Genomic DNA, 20147 nt, shown 5'->3' on the forward strand with positions numbered 1-20147 from the left:
AAGAACTATTTTCTCTAGGAATTAGGAGAGAAAAATCCTCTGTATTCTCAAATGAGATTCCCTGCAAGCAAAACAGTGATGCCAACATAGACTTTATGAGTTTGCATTACAAACACCTGACATTCCTTCCAATCATCTCATGGATTTTTCGCTAAAATTCAGCGACACATATGTTCACGGTTTTCCTTATTGAAGATTTTTTAAACTTTGTTAATACTACTCAGGAACAATTTTAAATATTCACAGTCCTCCCCACACCTCCTTTATTCTGTTTCCAAGGGAATCTACCTTCCATGAGCAAGTATTATCCAGACATTAATTCCTCACTTTAAACATACACTCAGTGGGATGAAGGCACGTGAAGGCCCTAGGGCGTTAGGCATCAGACACCCCTGGCCAGCCTGCTCGCTGCTTCAGTTCCGACACCCAATCCAAGTCGTCTTCCTCCTCAAAGTCCCTGTGAAAAAACAACACGAACAGTAAGCCTCCAACTTAGGAGTATGGTCAGTATTTGTTGATGGGTTCAAAGCAGAACACCGCCGTATCAATATTTACATTCTTGAAAAATGAGTTCCACAAAGCAATTGAACAGAGAAAATAAAGAGTTATTTCTTTTGAAAAATCACTTCTTTCACTGTTTCTATAATATTTTCTTTCTTTCTTTTTTTGAATAAAGAGCAGGTTTAAGAAGAAAGGAATCAGTCTTTTATCTTTTTAAAAGATTTTACTATATTTCTTTTTAGGGAGAGGAGAAGGGAGGGAGAAAGAGAGGGAGAGAAACATCAGTGTGTGCTTGCCTCTCACGTGGCCCCCACTGAGGACCTGGCCCGCAACCCAGGCATGTACCCTGACTGGGAATAGAACCAGTGACCCTTTGGTTTGCAGCCCACGCTCAATCCACTGAGCTACACCAGCCAGGGGCACTGTTTCTATAATATTGTCAACATAAAAATCTAATACGTTAAAAAATAGTAAGTCCACGCTGAACAAGTACACACATAGGGCTCGGGCAGGAATTTAGTTAAATAACTGTTACGCGTTACTCATCCCCAACAAAGGATCAGGATATGAATATTCATTTATGATGTAAAATAACATAACCAGCTCCTCTCACACCTGACATTAGTAAGGTATAATTTAAATCTCACACACACACACACACACACACACACTAAAGCTTTCTCGGTGTGTCACAACGTACGTGTCCTCCGCATCCAGCCTGGGCTCGAGTCTCTCTGGATCCAAAGCAACGGCATCGGGGCCTCCATCGACATGATCTGATGATGCTTCTGTTTCTTCAGACAGGGGACCCTTCAAGAAGCCTTCTGAGCCTTTGGAGGAACAGTGACAGAAAACACGGCATTTAAACAATATTCACTTATTTCCTGCATGTTGGACCGAAGTCCTCGCAAAGCCTGCCGGCTACCGGAGGACGGCGCTGTATTCTCTGTGTCCTGCGGGGTCTCCCCAGTTACCCAGCAGGGCTCCCGGCACACAGTCCGGTAGGCATCTGTGTGCGCGTTACATTTAAACACACTACCTCCTGCAAGAGGGAGAATTCAGCATCCCATCAAAATCCTTTAATGTCAGAACTTGTATCAAAGCATTAAAAGTTATCTTCGGACAGTCGATGACAGTGTCTTACTGGGATGAAGTCTGAGCTATAAAGCCACCAGGGTGTTTGCACAGAAAAGCTAACTCTGCAAAGAAAGCAGTCACATGCTTATTAAAATACGGCACCACACAAGCAAAAAGAAGTAATGCAGCTCTACAGGAAATTCTAATTATAGTTCGCAAACAGCTAGCAAAGATTCGAGAAAACCTAAAAATACCACCCTATGAGTTACATTATAACTTGAAAGTGGAGGGGCTTCTGTGAGGTGGGAGTGGGCAGTTACCATCTGGTGGGTAGAGTTTCATTTGGGAGATGGGAACAGTTAGAAGGATGGCGGTGATGGCCATGCAACACTGTGAATGTCCCCAATGCCCCTGAACTGTACACTTAAAAGTGGCCCAAATGGCACACTTTACGGTATGCAGATCTTACAAATTTTTTAAAATTTCAAAGCTTTGCACAGTTATGTAACAGACACGGAGCACCTGTTCTGTATATGGTGTATGTTTGGAAGGCCAGGCCGAGGTCGGCATTCTGAAGGAGCTTCAGCAACGTTTCTGGGGTCTCTTTGAGCCACTGCTTACGGCTATTCTTTCCACTGTACTTTATGACAGAGCCACCTAGTTGGGAAGAGATAAAAATTAGGGACAAATCAAAAAGATTTTCAGCGCATACCTTCCAGATCATCTTTCAAGCAAAATGAATTACATTGTACTCTCTACTACAACCTACTTCGCTCACCTGTGTCACACCAAGCATCCTTCACAGAGTGATACAAAAAAAAAAAAAAAAATCCCTGGTCCATTAAACAACAACTAGAAAATGCTCCGCCTAACAGTGCCCAGTCGGACCCTCACCTCTGTTGTCCTCTGCAGGGAAACTGGAGGTGAGAACGGAGGCAGCTTCCAAAGCAGCGAGCGCAGCCGGGGGCGCGTGCTTCTCCCACTGCCGCCTGAGAGGGGCTGCGGAGCCGGCTCTCCTGGGCGGCACTGGTGCGCTCTCCGGCTCTGAAATGCAAAAGGGGATTGCTGAGCATGGTCCTTCATTCATTCACCTTCGTCTGTGTGCAAAATAGTGCTTTTCTCTTTCAAACTCGGACCTGACAACAACGTAGTCAAGGAAATGAAAAGCAAATCCAGATGAAAAGGCAAAACAAATCATTAAAGGTGAGTTTTTAAGAATAACGTGTGTATCTCTACATATTCCACAACGGAGAAGATCGGAGCCCGGAGAGGACTCCGACACACACTGAACACGGTGCTTCTTACAGTGACGTGCATAGCAAATACTAGTTTTCCTAAAGGCTCTTATTATCCGACACTCTTCTCTCTTTTCTTAGGGGTAAATAAGACATTCCTGAAATAAAATACTGGACGAGCACACGAAAGTCTGCACGTACGTGCTTGCTCATTCCCTCTATATTTCCCAACCCGTCACTTACACAACGATCAGAATTTGAATGATGTACCTTTCTCTTCTCTGTTTACTCTCCTTGATGCACTTGCAACTGAAGTTTTATTAATGCTTTCTAAGGTAGTGTGGCTGCATGTTCTGCCTTGTTCTTCCCCTTGCTTTAAGAGAGATTAAAAATATGGGTTAAATAATGCTTGAATTGCTACAAAAAGGTAAACTATACACAGTTGGCTGTTTTAGTTTTAAATGAAGATTAATGAATTAAAAACATTAATAACTATAGATCCCTATGTATGAGTGTATATTAAAAGCCATATATAGTCCCGGCGGTGTGGCTCAGTGGATTGAGCCCTGGACTGTGAACCAAAGGGTTGCGAGTTCAAGTCCCGGTTAGGGCACATGTCTGGGTCGTGGGCCAGGTCCTCAGCGGGAGACACATCAGAGGAAACCACGCACTGATGTTTCTCCCCCTTGCTTCCCCTCTCTTTAAAAATAAATAAAAATCTTAAAAATAAAAGCCATATACATTATACATGTGTATATTAAAATCATACTTATTCATATACAAGGCCTGTCCAGAAGGTGTCCGACCATGTAATATGAAAAACAGAGACATTTATTGAAGAAGATACAAAATACAAAAAACACTGCACACAGGGCAGTGATGTCTCAGTCCCCTTCACAGTCGGCACCTTGGGACCTCACACAGTTCTCCCAGTCACTGTCAGCTGCCCCGTCATATTTTCCTGAATCTCATCGATGGTCTGATTCTCCCTTAATAAAAGGGGAAGGAAGGAGAGAGGGAGAGAAAAATGCATCCTCGGGAAATCCGCTCAATCCCTAGCTACCAGCTAGGGCAAATCTCTCCCTTTTCAAAGGTGATTATAGTTTTGGGAAAAGCCAGAAGTCACAGGGCGCCAAATCTGGGCTGCAGGGGGGGCTGAGTCACCTGGGTGATTTGATGTTTCGCAAAAAAACTGCACGAGACATGATGCATGAGTGGGTGCATTGTGGTGATGAAGCTGCCAATCACCAGTTGCCCACAGCTGTGGCCTCTGAGTCACCTGAATAGTTTCCATAGAGGGATGTTCAAGCTTAAACAAAATCTGATGCAGATTCGTTGCTCTACTTGCTCAGTTATTTTTAATGTGGCGGCCGCACAGTACACAAGCTCACTCAACAGCGTCTCCTGCCCCCACTGACTAGTTCAGTGATGTCGTCATTGTTCACACATGCACACTCCAGTCCACTCTCCTTGGCTGCCAGGTGGCATTGATGACGCTCAAACCATTCTCATTATATCAACCATGGCAGGACTTTTTCCGGACAAACCTCGTATGTGTATTAACAGTCAGACATTGCTACCTGTTAAAGTCAATCATTGCAAATATGAAGAAGATATATAAAAATGACCAGTATTCGAGAAGTCTTTGTAGAGGAAATGAGTAATAAAAATTTTCAACATGGTTTACTATACTGCTTTTCCATGCTGGAAACATCAAAATGACGTATTTTTACAAAGTTGCTATGTTCCCACTTAATTCAGTATTTTTCCAAGCTCCTGATTTCATGAGGCAGAGCAACACCCTACCACGTCTCCAAATCTGCGAGTGTTTTCAGAAGGAGCATGTACCCAGGGCCTGGCCGGCCGCTCCACAGGGGCACCTCCATGATTGGCTGAAGGAGTCAGGTGGTCGAGCAGGAGGCTGTTGCAGGCATGTTGTTTTCTTATTTCTCCCCAGTGATTCTCACACTCCTCTCCCCACACATCTGGGGGCGTGACTTCAGAGGTCCCTCCCATAGACGAAGACGTCAAAGTCTTGGAGAGGTGGTTGTGATGAGAGCTTTTAAAGCTGCCTGAGTGGCGTGGAGAGTTCCCACCTTCCATCCCCACTGAGAGTCCGTGACCAACAGAAAGCAGTGTCCGACACCACCCCCAGCCCAGTGCGGCTCGGCTCTGCCCACATGCCCTCTGCCCTCTGCACCTTGTGGGCCTGCCCAGGACTCTGTCCCTCCCTCAATTCTCCTGTTACCTGACGTCCTCAATAGCTTTCTCCATTCTGTTCACAGGGTGTGCCCTTTCCTTTCTGTGAAAACACACTGACTGATACCCACTCAAGGCAGCACTGAAACCACAGCGGTGGCTGCCTGGGAAGACAGCCAGGATCGTCCACAAATGGCCGCAAGAGAACGTTTTAGGAACATGGGATCTCTTCCCCTTGACTGTGGTGGTCGTTATGTGTCTATCAAATTACCAAAACTCATCAAACTGTATGCCAAAAAAATGAGTAAATTTTACTGCATGTAAATTACGCCTGAATAAACCTGGAAAAAAACCAGATAACCACCATAGGGGGTGGGGGGAGTACAGAGGCAGGATGTATTCCATTTGTAGTAACAAAATAGTGGGATATTGTCATTATTTACATCCCAGGTTCATTAAAAAAAAGTTACGAGTTTAATTACTAGTAGATTTGATAAATAGAGTAATTTGTTGTTAGCACACCTTTTGCTTTTTTGAATTAAAGATTGATTAAAATGCTGAAGAAAGATAATGATCAGCAGGACACTTGTCCTGAGAGGGCTACCTCTCAGGCAAACGAGACCAGCACGCTGAGAGACGCACACCTGATCCACGGGACAACGCGGGGGCACTAAGGGTTTCTGAACAGGAAAATGTCTGTCGATATCAAAACAGTGATCTAAATAAAAAGGAAAGAAATGCTGATACACACTATAACACGGATGACCCCTGAAAATATTATGTTAAGCAAAAGAAGCCAGACATAAAAGGACAAGTACATGAAATATCTAGAACAATAAATTATATCAATCAGATAGACAGTAGAAGAGAGACCACCAGAGACTGAGGCTGGGTGTGCGGGTGAGGAAGGAATGGGGGGGGGTTCTTGTTTGATGGGCCCAGAGTTTCTGTCTGGGATGATGAAAAAGTGTTGGCAATGGTGGTGACGGTTCCATGATGTTGTGAACGGAATTAATGTCACTGAATTGTATGTGTAAAAATATCTAAAATGACACATTTTAAGTTATATATACTTTACCACAATAAAAAACAAACCAAAAGCCAGGCTAAAACAAGATTTTCATGACTGAAAGTTGGACAAAGTTCTCTGACTTCTATACTGAAAGCACTTGTCATTGACGATTAAAAAACGAAAAAACAAACAAAATAAGTGGGGCTCTAACGTGGGAATCTCTGGTGGCAGTACAGGACAACAGCTGCCGATTACTTCACGTGCCAAAAGGTGACAAGCTACTAAATGGAGGGACCGGGTCCCATCTTCCGAATGTCCCACAACACCTAACAGTACCAGGTCTCCAGGTGGTCTCATACATTTAATTTTAAAGCACTTACCACTGTGTTTGCTTCTTTTCCCAAAGCGATCCTGATTCTGCTAGAGTCTGCTAAAAGAGAAAAGAGAAAGAGGACACAGATAAAGGCTCAGGCTCCCAGGTCCTAACTGATTTGCATAAAGCTTGAGAGACATGTGAAGCTTTTAAAATCAAAGAACCAGCCCTGGCTGGTGTAGCTCAGTGGATCGGGTGCAGGCCTGAGAACCAGGGGGTTGCAGGCCAGGTTCCCAGTGGGGGGCGTGTGAGAGGCCACCGCACTTTGACGTTTCTCTCCCTCCCTCTCTTTCCCTCTCTCTAAAAATAAATAAATAAAATCTTTAAAAAAATAAATAAGTCAAAGACCCAAAGCATTATTAGCCTGACTGGTGATGATCAACCTTTGGTCACCTGGTAATATTAACGTCTCCTGTTTTGTGCTGTTTATTCCAGAAGTTAACATCTGAAAGCCGACTCTCACTCACTTATGCCAACCCATTTAGGCACTGGGAGACAAGACACTCTGCCCACTCAGCCCAAGCTAGGTGTGGCGGCGTGCTGAGTCAGCTGTGACAGCAGGGGCAAGAGGTGTCCCTCACAAGGGACAGGTAGCAGGGAGAGAGCACTCTGGCACCCGGCCCCTTTGGGAAGGGCAGCTGCCGCCTGGTTTTCCTCTGGCAGAGGCCCACAGTCTGTGTTCCTCGCTCGCTCAACACTTTAACAACCTGCCATTGAACATCTGAGATGACAAGCAATGAGGACCAACAGTGAGCAAACGAGACGTGGTCCCTGTTCTCACGTGGCCTTGGCTGCTCTGGTCTGTCCACAGAACCGATAGGAGAAGCCACCATATATGTGGCCCCGACACGGTGGCACCTCTCTGCGGGTTTATTTCTCTCTTTTAGGAACTGTAAAACTACATTTTTCCAAATGACCTTGAAACTTTTCTTGGACTGCTTTTGTTGTGGCTATTGCCCTGCATTTTGAAACTAATCTCCCACTATCCCGGGACGTGCACGAAAGCTACCAAACAGCACCCAAAGAAAAACTAACCCTCAGACAAGCTGCTGAAACCAAGGTAACTGGCTACCTGGCAAGTAAGAAGAAAGGGCAGAGTTACTAAGACTGAGGGCTTACACCCCTAGAAGGGTTAACATTCTTCCAAAAACAGCCTTGAAAATTTAAGTTGAAGATGTCAGCACAGCTGTGAAAGTGATTCTCTTGTCATGCATGGCATGAAGGTCACAGGCACCAAACTGGGTGTTCTGCAGTGTGCCCCTTCTGTGGATGACCTTCTGTACCTCTTAACTCCTCTCTTATTCAGGTCATAGCCACTACCTTTGTTGGCTCTCTTCAAGTGGAAGGTCTGAGTCACTAATGACAAGTGAGGAAGGACAAAAAGAGCTTTGAAGAAATTAAGAGATGACGACTTCCAAAGAGACAAAGCGTTACATCAGGAATGGGCTCATGGGCTCAGGACGGACTGGAGATGTATAAAAACAGCTATCACATCACCGGTTCCAACTGTTGCAAAAGCTTGTTTTAAAAACTTTGTTCATAAGATGGTTCTCTGGGAACTCAGGGATACAATTTCTGGTAGGAATGGCATTGTATTTCCATAACTATATTCCTAGGCTAGCCCGCAGAAGCCTTCTAACCACCTACAACAAACCAGAGTAAACACAGCACTAATAATAAAACAGAGAACAATCTCTACATCACTAAAGTCTCCAAACTAAGCTTTCTGATCCCTGGCAAACAAAATATGGAAGATCCAGTACAGAATTATGTCCTCAGTAACAAAAAATGTTTTTTGATCTGAGGAGTATATCTGAAAAACATCTCTAATCACGTTTCTTTTATGTTACACTACATTTCAAAAGAACACTGAATTTAAAAAGAGAAAAAGCTTTCTGAAATTCTTACCCTTTTTTCGTGATGTGCTGTGCTCAGATTTTTTGGTTTCTTCTAACACCTGCTCACCATATTCTGTGATAATCTACAAATGTAAGGCAGAGAACTTAAAGATACGTGATACCCTTTTCTTTAGACACGCCACATTTAATTATCAACATTCTTCCCCACAATAATTTTCACCGCTGAAGAGTAAAAATGCCACTTAAAATATGTACTGTAGAATCTGGACACACACACCAACAGACACTGATGTGTGTGTAGGAAAAACTCTGCAAGGATATGCAAAACTATACCTGTGATTACATGCCAGGAAGGGCATTGTGGAAGAGAAGAGGGAAAGAACCTTTTAACCTTTTATGGGTTTTTTTATACACTTCTGCATTTGCATTTTCACAAACATGTTTCAATGTAATTGTGTTTAAAAGAGAATGAGCCACTTTCCCATACACCTGGAACCGATGCCCAGACCACCTAGCACGGAGCGAGCCTACCTCTGGGGTGAGGCACGTCGGGATGCGCCGGGCAACAGCGCCGTGGGAGAGGAGCGTGGTGGCGGAGGGGCGGTGGGCGGGGCTCCTTTTAAACATCTGCCTGATGAGATGCTGAAGCTCGTAGGAGTAATGAGATGGCAGCGGGCTCACGGACCCCTGGCATATTCTGAGGATAAGGCTTTTCCAACTATTTGCCTGAAACTAAAAAGTAGAATTGAAATGTACGAGCAGATGCAAGGAAGGAGGATGGAAATAAGAAGATACCAGCTGAACTGTGTTCACAGGAATTACCTTTAATTTTATAAATATGATCTGCTGCCCGGTCCTTTTTCTTAAGATACTATTCAAAATCTTATGGTGGTTCAGAAGAAAGTAAAAAACTTAAATAGTACACAGTAAAAAGCTGCCCCATCTAGAGAAAGTCTTACCATCAGTGCTGGCTGTGGGAACTTGATTACTTATCATGAAGGTTTTTGCAGATGTACATTTCTAATATACTTAAAAAAATAAACTTATACATATAAATATGATTTTTTTAAGTCAGGTAACACTCAGAGCTTACATAGAGCTGTGTTCATTTGCTTCCCTCCTACCCAGAAATCCCCAGGCCTGCTTCCGGGCAAAATGTACTTCAGACTTCTCCACGTTTACGCGTCTTCTACGACATCCCTTTCGCCTGTCATGTCCTCCCACTAACTTTTGACATTTGACAACAAATATAGAATGGCACGCCAGAATAACATCTTCAGAGTTTTCATTGGATAATAAATGTATTAAAAGTAACATCAGATTCGGCCTGGATGATACCTCTGTAAGAACAGGTTGGCATTTTGACTTGGAAGTGCAGTACCCTATTATCACGATATACAAGTGCAGATGTAAAAAAAGGTAAAATCAACAAATGACAAAGGAAAAATTCAGGTAATGAAAAATAAGATTGAACCTGCTTTTCCTGAGGTTTTTTTTAATGACTTTACTGGGTTTTCCTGTATTTCCTAAAGGCTTAAGAGCTACTTTTGTCTTGAAGCCGAGGACAGAACAAACTATGTGCCACATATGCAGGGCGCTCTGCTCAGTGCTTATTCTTGCTGGAAAGAAATAAGAACATGTACATGAAAGTCTACCAAAAAGAAAAATCAGGGAAATGAAGACCATGATCATAAATCCGAAACTGGAATTTAAAAAGGAACTGTATTTGTGCACAACAGTGGTTCTCCACCTGGGCCGCACATTGGACCCACCACATGAAAAATGCTGGTGCCCAGGGCCCCCTCGGGGATGTTAGTTAATTTAACTAGTCTGGTGTGGCCTAGGCACTAGCATTTTTAAAGCCTTCCGATGGAAATGGCTCAAATGGTAAGTTTTAGGTTATATATATATTATGCCAAAATAAAAAAATTAGGACTAGCAAAAAAAAAAAAAAAAAAAGGAAGGATGGGGAAGGGAAGCTAAATATAGAACTAAATATAGAACTACAAAAAACTGAATCCTGGAAATTTCCTATCAGTTTATGCTACAGAAGTGACTCAAGGCAAAGATGAAAGCAATGGAAACGTAGCAGAACTACATACTTGCCCTAGGGAAGCAAACACACCTCTGTGCTGCGCACGCGCACACGGAGGTAGGATTAGCTGGACGTGACAAGATGTGGCCCCTCCCACTTTGCCGCCACACTCACCGGATGCTTCAGGGTGCAGAGTTCGTACAGCGTGCAGCCCAGGGACCAGATGTCACTGGAAACGGAGAGGAGCTGTGTGGGTTACGAGTTATCGTATGAAAATGCTTGTATCGTCCAATATTAGCAAGTGGAAAATGACCTTTAATAGGAACAGATATTGCAAGGAACTCCCAGCCACTGAAATAAAATACATGGTAATTTTTGCCTAAGGCTTAGGAACTTACTAACAGTGATGCTCACGATAAACTCCCCGCTCCCCAACCTCTGTTCCTCCTCATCAGGGGGGGCTTGGGTGCCATTTCAGTGTGTTTGGGGCAGGAGGGACTCTGTAGACCCCGACTGCCACAGCTGAAAGAAGGGCTGTATAAGTCCTCCAGTGCAGCCTACGCCCAGGCCTTCGATCGCACCTCTCGATGGCCAGCAATCCACTGGATGGCTCTAAGGGACAGTGTTCTCCCTCAGCATAAGCCAAAAACGTGTCTTCTGGGGACTCCCCACCCCGTGTTAGCGCTACATGCCGAACGACAGGACGAGACAACTCCTTCGCCCACGGCCCCGCTCCCCAAACAGGCCCGGCTCCCGTTCTTCTGGGCAGCGTACCCTCACCCTCTCCATTGTCCTCACCTTCTGGGTGTCAACCCCCAGACTCTTCACAGATGATACTCTTTGTACTTTTAACTAATGGTTTTAGCAACGGTTGCCCCCAGATTTTAATCGTTTAAAGCATGGGACCTACACAAAAGTTGTAAGGGCCCACATGCCCCTTCCGAGTGTCTCGTCACTAACATCCGCAGGTTCGCTGGCTGCTTCGCTCCTGCAGCTGTATCTCAGGCCCTTGAGAAAAAGTTGCAGACGTGGGACACACCACCCCCACCTGTGCGCCGAGTGTCTGCCAAGGTCAAGGCCACGCTCCCTCATAAACACGATGCCGTGGTCACACCCAAGAAACCGATGCTGAATTCGAGAATACAATCTAGTATTTCTGCCAAACTGGAATTTCCCAACAGTCCACTGGTCCCTTTACAGCCAATTTTGTCACCAATTCAATTTTTTTTTTTAATTTTTACTTATTGAATTTAGAGAAAACGAGAAAGGAGAGAGGGAGGGCAGAGAGAGAAAGAGGGAGAGGTAAAGAGAAGGAAAGAGAAACACTGGTTTGTTGCTCCACTTATTTACTTATATATTCAGTAGGTGTTTCTTGTATGTGCCCTGACTGGGGATCGAACCCACGACCTTGGCATATTGGGACGATGCTCTAACCAAGTGAGCTACCCAGTCAGGACTTTGATTTTACTCTTATGGAACCTATTTAGTATGAACTATCATACTCTTTCCAGAAAGCAAGTTGACAGACAGTAACGAGAGCCTTTAGGTGTTTCTACTTGTAGAAATTCAGGTCAAGAACGTGATCCAGAACAATGGCACTTTACACACAAAAGATACAGTAATCACAGCACTGTTCATATCAAAAACTGGAATGAAAGAGGAATGTGAAGTAAATTTTGGAAGAGCCGTGCAGTAAAATATTATGCAATCATTAACAATTTTTAGGAAGAGCTTAAATAAGGGATGAAATGAATGTGACATAATGTAAAAAAAATCAAGAAACCTAACTGTATACAGTGAACACAAACGAGGTTTGGGGATGGGGGAAATGGATGGATGGAAAATGCCACAATATTATTAATAGTTGTGAAAAAGTAGGTGATTAGCATCTTTTTCTTGTACGCCTCCATATTTTCAATATCCTCTGCCCATCCACCCAACGGACACATATTACTTATATTCAAAAAATTTTTAAATTCTAAATCATAAAGTCTTCATACTATATCTTCTTGCAATTAACCTACCACTCAAGTGTGGATTATCTGCTCCTGTAAATAGTAACGACATAATCCAGGGTCTCCTCAATGTGGCTGCATGTTGGACTAGATCCTAGAGAATCGCTGAGGCCTGCTTCCCACCCTGACATTCCGATTCGACGCTATGACTGCAGCCTACACTTAGGGATATTCAAAAGTGTAAGAACCGGTGAGGTGCTTCCCACTGTTCCTAGAAGTGAGCAGCCTGCCTTTCACCATTTAGCTCCTCTCCACTCCGGTTCCAGCAGGTGGGAAACCAGGATTGCACCCAGGAGCCTGGGAATCCAGATCAGACGCTGCTTTCAGGTATTTTTTAAAAACCAAACTTCACGTGTAGGCTGCGATGCCTGTCACCAACAGTCACCCTCGCACCAGATCTCAGTAGGGCACCTACCTCTTATTGTTATAAGGCATGTTTTCCCAAATTTCCGGGGGCACGTAATAAGGCGTTCCCACATAGGTACAAGCAAACGCCATGGGGCTAAAACCACAGAAAGGCAAAGAATGAGTACAGAACACGCCTAGTGATGGGTGCTGGGACTACTGCCACTATTACAGAACAGACGCACGCACCTGGAGAGGAGACGGGCGGATCCAAAGTCCCCCAGTTTCACCCTTCCACTTTGGGTGAGGAAGATATTCTGCATTGAAAAGAGGAGAGCTCAGATGACGTCCTCCCTGGTCCCAGAGGCAGAGGTCTCCAGAGAAGCTGTCTGCCACTGCAGACGAAGAACTGGCAATGTTCAGGGCAGAGTCCCCGAGTGCAATAAAAGGGCAAGGCGGCCTCTTGCCAGCTGCACCCCCGCCCCTAGGGAATTCCAGATGACTGTTCAGAAATCCAACCACCCAGCTGCAGACTGTGAGTGGACCCTGATCCACCAACCAAGGGCCAGCGTCAGCATCCTGACTCCAGGGGGCAGGCTGGACCTCAGCCACTTTCCTTCTAGAACACACGGACTTAGGCGGTCACTAAGCGAGCTGGAAACATATAAGGTAACACTGCCAAGACTGAATGACTTTTTCTCAGGTGGCTCGTGTGAGCAGCAGGTGGAGAAGCATTTCTAAATGAAATAAAAGTGTCTCGAAAGGAAATACCGATAGAATATCAGGAAAAAAAAAGACTAAATGAAACAGTTTTGGGGTTGTTTTTCCTTTTCGGTCCCCAAATGTATTCTGCTGACCTTGGACTTGATATCTCTGTGCAACACACGCCTCTTGTGAATGTGGTTTACTCCAAGGCACATCTGTGTGAACCAATTAAGTATCTGTTTAAAAAAAAGAGAGAGATGCCAATCTACAAGAGTGCAAAAACTGGTCCATGTTAACCCTAAATTCCAAAGAATCGTCCGTAGGCCGTAGCTGACTTGGGTTTTCCATCCTGTAAACCCAGAACTCCTACAAATGACACAGTTCAGCTAAGAGGCAGTGTCACCTGCAGAGAGTCAGAAAAGCTGTGAATTCCATGTTTCATCATTTCATCATTTTATGTACAATCCAAACAGCAATTTATTTTAATAAAAAATTCCCACTATATATTTCTCATATTCAACCAAATCAAAGTATTTCTTAAGCACACAAATGTAGTCTGCCACTTAGAAAAATGAATGTTACAATTTTATAAAGGAATCACTACATCAGATTTTCACTTCCTTTTTCAGAATATTCTTCTTATTAACATTAAACAATTTAATTACAACTGTCCACAATCCTCTGAGGTCAGTATTCTGCTCATAAATCCCCAGAACTGCCAGGTACCGGCAATTCAATGTCAAACTGATTTTTTTTCCTTTTTGCTCTGGAGGCTCATCTAGTTGAAGCCCACGCTGACCTCCTTCTATGGAACCCATATTTTAAACAAAACAACTTCTAAATAAAAAACATTTATACCAATACGATTTTACATCCTAAACAAACTAAACCCCATTAAAGCTGTTTATTTAGTTTCCTTAGGCGATTTATTCAAGTAATATTAGTGTGCAATTTCCATTAAAAAGGCAGCAGACTTGAGGAAATATGCTAAACTTGGAAAGGAAAAGGACTGAGAATAGGCGTACTCCCAAGGAACAGAAATGTGGGCTTCATTTCCTCCATGATCTGGAAATAAAAAATTAATTCATTTGCTTCTAAACTTCAAATACAACTTAGCTCTGACTGGTGTGGCTTAGTGGGCTGGGTGTTGTCCCCCAAACTGAAAAGATGCCAGTTCGATTCCCAGTCAGGGCACATGCCTAGGTCGGGTCAGGTCCCAGACTGGGGTTGTAAAAGAGGCAAGTGATCAATGTTTCTCTCTCCCCACCCCTCTCTTTCTCCCTCCCTTCCCCTCTTTCTAAACATCAATAAATAAAATCTTTAAAAAATAAACTTGAAATACAACAAAAATAAAAAATTTAAATATCTAGCACAAAATATGAGTAATACAATTTTTAAAATCTTCTAAACATGGACGTTTTATTCCTTGATATTTGATAGACTTTTATCTATTTCGCTTCCTGAAAACCTGTTATGTTAGGCAGTCACATCCCCGATGGCAGTAACCACGGAAACGAGGCCTCCCTGCCTGGCAAGTCCAGTCCTCGGATGTCAGCGCTTTCATTGAAACTCACACAGATCTCATGAGACAGATGCGGCTCCCAAATCTGGAGGAAAACCATGTCGGCCAGTCCCTTACCGTATCTTCAGGAAACAGCCTTCCTCTCTGACGTTTAATCTTTTGCATTAGGTCTCCTCCATCACAATATTCCATCACGATATACAGGTGCCCTTCAGCTAGGAGACATGTAAGACTCCTTAGGAAATTGTAGTGGCCCCAGATCAAGGGCTGACCCCCAGCATCGGGAGGAATCCCTCTTTACCTTCGAATGATTCTTTAAAGGCAACGACATTGGGGTGTTTCATTTTGGCTAACAGGACGGCCTCCTTCCGGGAATTCTGTGTATCAGAGAGAGACTAGAAGAAGAGTTTAAATAAGTGTGAACAGAAAGTAGATCACTTCCCAACGAACGGTGGGGTTTATACAGGACTTCAATGCCAGACAGGTTCACAGCCCTGCACTCTGACCCAACTTAAGTTGACCAAACTCTAAGAGACAGTATGTGGTGATTTTCGACTATGGTTATTTTTTGTGTAGTTCAGCTGATACGGCCTTATAATTATTGACGTAAACTAGTTTTACCATCTGTCTAGACATAGTCTGATTTGGAGATCCGGTATACCATTAACAAAAGCATAATCTTGAAGAAAAACTAGAGGTTCCATGTTTTAACTGTCTGCATCACTTTGTCCACTGGCCCAGATTAAGAAAGAATAGATTTGTGTATTACTGTAGCAGAGATGGGCAAAGACCACACACCAAAAAAGTTCCCAAAACTGTTCACCCCCTAATGTACTCTGTGAGGATGAAATACTGATTTACCTTGCACTTAGGGAACAAGGGTTCTCAGACCCCCAACCTCGACACCAACTGGTAACTTAGGATAAATGCAAATTCACGGGTCCACCCAGGCTTCCTCAGGTGGAAACTGGGGTGAGGCTCAGCAATCTGGGTTTTAACCAACCCTCCAGGTGAGTCTGATGCCCACTCAAGTTTGAGAACCAGTAAGCAAGGTCAAGAATGTGGGAGGGGGGGAAAATAGCACTTTGGGATTTTATTTTATTAAAATGTATTTTTTAATGTTTTTTTTAATAATCTTTTTTTTCTAAGATTTTAATTTATTTATCTTTAGAGGGGAAGAGAAGGAGAGAGGGAGAGAAATATCAATGTGTGGTTGCCTCTCGTGTGTCCCCTGCTGGGAACAGGCCTGCAAGCCAGGCATGTGTCCTGACTGGGAATCGAACCGTGATCCTTTGGTTCACAGGCCCATGCTCAATCCACTGACCTACACCAGCCAGGACTAAAATGTATTTTTTAAAAAATTGATCAAAACAGTATTAAGCAGCCTCCATGGCATGGATTCTTTCATAATAACAACTATGACACAGTGACAAATGGTGATAAACCATCGCCTTCTTCATCATACTTGGAACTGAAACGTACAAACGGAACAGCTGAATAGCTTCTCTGATACCAAACGTTAGCATTTTAGGTCTTTGCTGTTCATTGTACACTTACATTCCCTTTTCACTAATATTGCACCTGAGTTGCCCTGGCAAGTGGCTCAGGTGGTTAGAGTGTCATCCCGTACAACGAAAGGTTGCAGGTTCGATTCCCGGTCAGGGCACGTGTCTAGGTTGTGAGCTCGATCCCCGGTCGGGGTGTCCACTCATACAGGAGGTAACCGATCCATCTTTCTCTCTCTCTCTTTCACTAAGACCAATAAAAACATATCCTCAGGTGAGGATTTAAAAAAAAATACTGCACCTGAGTTGTTTTTGGCAAAGCTTCCGTACACTCTTACGCATACAAAATTAGCAGTTATTACAAATTATTCTGAGATAAACAGTAGTCGTCCCCTTTGACGATTTTCCTCCCTTTTTGTTAACTACAATGTCCTAAGAACCACATAAAACATATCGAGGCCTTGCACACCCAGGGAGCAAAACCATCCCATCTTTTGCACCGAGCAGTGATTCCATGCTAACTCCCAAGAACTTGCTCTCTTCCACGGATCGCCTGTACACTTTCGACACGAGCTCATTTCTTTAGCAGTGACCTTGGGAAGCCTTATTTCCTTCATGGCAAATGTCCTGAGACTGCTTTCCTGCCGAACCAAAAGGGCTCGGCCGAAGGAGCCCTCGCCGATCACGCGCAGGACCGTGTAGCCGTCCATGCTGGGCGCCCACGCAGCCGGCTCCTCTTCCAGTCACCACGGGCTCCCCGAAACTAGATTCCAGAACAGAAACATTTGAGAATCACATTCCTCTTTGAGAGGCAGAAGTCGTTCAAAGCGTCTCTCATCAACACGGCAGGACAACCTGTTCCTTTACTCATTCACCGGCCCGATACTAGGTGCCTGCACCAGGTTTTCTTCATCACCCTGCGTAAGTCTGTCATCATCCCTACCACCAAAGGTGCCCCGCTGCAGACGGGACCCCAGGTCTCAACAGATGTAGGGTGGGGAGTCCCACAGAGAGAGGTATGCTGGCAGCTAGCAGAACTATCCAGGGGAGTCAGGAAAATGGCATTTAAGCTGAAGGCTCAGGATGCATGGAAGCTGGTGAGGCAGAGAGCCTGTGAAGAGTAATGGAGTCAAAGGGAACCGCATATTTAAGGGCAAAAGAGATTGTGTTCAGTTCAAGGAGTTCAGAGAACACGGGAACAAGCTAGCAGAGCAGACAGGGCCTGTGTGAAGGCCACTGTGAGTCAAGTTCAGGTTGCTGGATTTTATCCTTGGGGTAACTAATGGGCTGTCTCTGAAGGGTTTTAACCAAGACAGCAATACAATCCTACCTGCATGTTAGAACAGCCCCTCGCTCTGGCTGTGGAGTGAATGGACTGGACAGGGAAGGGCAGGGAGGGCCAGGGCAGGGACTCCAACAGAAAAGGCAGGGAGGCGATGATGGGATGGGATAGGATGGAATAGGGTGGGGCAATGGGGATAAAGAAGAGAGGAAGGAAATGTGTACAAAGAATTGGCGAGATTTTTGGTGATTAATTTGTGGAGGACAAGGAGGGAGAGGGAGACAAGATAGACTCCCAGGTTCCTGGTGGAAACTGAGTTAATAATGGTATCATTCCCCAAAAGAGAGGAAAACCGCAATGGTTGTGCGTGTGGTTTTCGTTTGTTTTTTTGGCAGTGGGGATGTGACAGGGGAAAGGTAGGCCGAGTGGGAGGTGCCTGGGACCAAGAAGAGATATTAAACACAGAGTTTGAACTTCAGTCTCCCCTTCCATACACCCAGGATGAAGGACTGTTTGGATGGCTTAATACATACGACATAGAGAATAGGAAGGTCCTAATACTTTGGCACATAGGAGGCCCCAAAGAAACCACAACTATTATTACCACTGAAACCTTAAAAGGTGATTTTTTTCCATTACATAAAAAACACTGGATGAATTTACTTCATTTTCAGAAAGCGAACTTGTAGTGTTTTATCTTATTAAAAATCACACCACAAGGAATTCTGAGGCCTAGACAGCAAAGCCGGTAAAGCGAAAATGACACACCAAAACCTGGAGCATGGCCACCCGTAAACCTTCGTTTGTATTCCTGTTGGTCACAGAATTACCAGGCAGCTCTAGAAATAATTTTTCCATTGAACCAAGTCAGATGCATTGTCTGCAAGGTCACTTTGCAAGAACAGTTAGGTCTTTCCGTGCATTTAGTAACCTGAGGGTGAAAAGTTCTTTGCCACTATTGTAAGTTGACCCCTGGTATTTATGACCGGATTTGACAAGGAGGCCAAGTTTCCCCACGTTCCTCTTCTTTCCCCCTCCGGGCCTTTGTTCTACGTAATGGACAGTAATGATCAATCAGGAACCACCAACACTACTGGGCTGAAAACCGCAGCTGGTGCTTTTGGCCATCACTTATCCTGATACCACGCCCAGAGGATCCTAAGAGACTTGTATACACTGAATGTGACCGGTGTCCCCTCACGTGCCCATGCCCACCAGAAACCAATAGTGACCTCCCAGTGCCTCAAGTAGGATCCCTGCTGAGACACAAGGGAGGTTGGGAAGGTGCATGCGGGGAGACCGCAGGAGACCAGTCAGCCAGTTCACTTGCGACCAAATCTCTGCTCCCGGGGTCCCGGGCAGCGCCCCCTCCCGGCACCTACAACCGCTCGGAGAGCATGTCTCCCCCGCACGTGCGGACGCCGCTGCGCCCCCAGCCCCACGCCACGCACCCCACTCCCGCGCTGCGCCCTCAGCTCCACGCCGCGCCACCCCCTCCAGGGGACACCGGCCTGACGAGACGGCTCACCGGCTTCTCCACGACTCCAGTTGTCCCTCCGCCCCTGTGCCTGGCGCGCTTCCGCGGGGCGGGCCCTCGGTCGTCTCTCGGGTTGCGGGTTGCGGACCAAGGAAGCCTCCCTGGCCGGGCGGGAGATGCTGTTCTCAGAGTAGGCGGGCCTACGAAAGGCGCCTTTCAAAAACTGGTCCCACGTGGCTCTAGAACAATGCCAATAGTAACTTGGGTCAAGTTAGCTTCAGTTTTCTCTCTAGTTTAAGCGAAAGGCCCAGGTAAGTTTCAGACGCTGGGCTCACTGGCCATGACCTTGGGCAAGTGTGGGGGCCGTCTCAGAGATGTCCACACCCCACTCCCTGAAATTTGTGCTTGAATTCAGTTACATGGCGAAGGAGAATTAAGCTTGCAGATAGATTTTCCGTTGCCAACCAGCTCACTTTAAACTATCGAGATTATCTTGTTTTTCTGGGGGAACCAATGTAATCACATGAGCCCTTTAAAGTGTGTGGAGTAAGGGGGGCCCCAGAGTAAACCTGAGACTGAAATAACTGCACAGGAAGGTCTGAAGATAAAGATTCCAACTAAGGGCCAGTCACGGCCGGTATCGCAGCCTAGGCCTGTGGCTTCCTTCGCAAAGGAAAACCCCAGGCCAGTTTCTGCTTTTCCCCTGGGGGAGTTACTTCCTAATTCCATTGACTGCTGACCTTCTGCTACCCAAGTCTTCAGGGGAGTCCAACCAGCAGCCGGCAAGCAGCCCAGGATGGCTGTGAACGTGGCCCCAAACTGTTTATTTACTTAAAACATTCGATTTGTTTTCATTAATGTTTGTGTATTTAATGTGTGGGCCAGAGACCCCAAAAGGTTGGGCCACCCTGCTTATATATGTCACCCAGTGCCTCATATTGACATATTTCAGGTCCAACTACGTAGGTAAGACTAATTCGGTCCTGACTCCAAGCACACGTAGGT

The 20147-nt window shown here is 45.0% G+C and overlaps 1 protein-coding gene across 4 annotated transcripts; it reads right to left on the reverse strand.

The window, feature by feature from the left end:
• Positions 1-74: 74 nt before the first annotated feature.
• NEK3 (NIMA related kinase 3) lies at positions 75-19270 on the reverse strand. 4 transcript variants are annotated; one of them, XM_037132495.2, is made up of 16 exons: positions 19194-19270; positions 16977-17146; positions 15180-15273; positions 14996-15093; positions 13509-13592; positions 12901-12968; positions 12722-12808; positions 10466-10520; positions 8788-8988; positions 8306-8378; positions 6405-6454; positions 3084-3186; positions 2473-2622; positions 2101-2235; positions 1202-1331; positions 75-457 (listed from the first exon to the last, which is right to left on the reverse strand). In XM_037132495.2, the coding sequence occupies exons 2-16, from the start codon at positions 17091-17093 to the stop codon at positions 376-378; spliced, it is 1527 nt and encodes a 508-aa protein (XP_036988390.2). In that variant the 5' UTR covers positions 17094-17146; positions 19194-19270; the 3' UTR covers positions 75-375. The 4 variants fall into 4 exon arrangements, with proteins under 4 accessions (XP_036988390.2, XP_053521604.1, XP_053521605.1 ...); XM_053665629.1 differs by lacking the exon at positions 19194-19270 and adding an exon at positions 19117-19179; XM_053665630.1 differs by lacking the exon at positions 19194-19270 and having other exon boundaries at positions 6405-6451; positions 16977-17641.
• Positions 19271-20147: the final 877 nt, after the last annotated feature.

The sequence above is a fragment of the Artibeus jamaicensis genome, unplaced genomic scaffold, assembly GCF_021234435.1.
Source record: "Artibeus jamaicensis isolate MK-2021 breed Jamaican fruit bat unplaced genomic scaffold, CSHL_Jam_final contig_415, whole genome shotgun sequence".
NCBI classification, from domain to species: domain Eukaryota; kingdom Metazoa; phylum Chordata; class Mammalia; order Chiroptera; family Phyllostomidae; genus Artibeus; species Artibeus jamaicensis.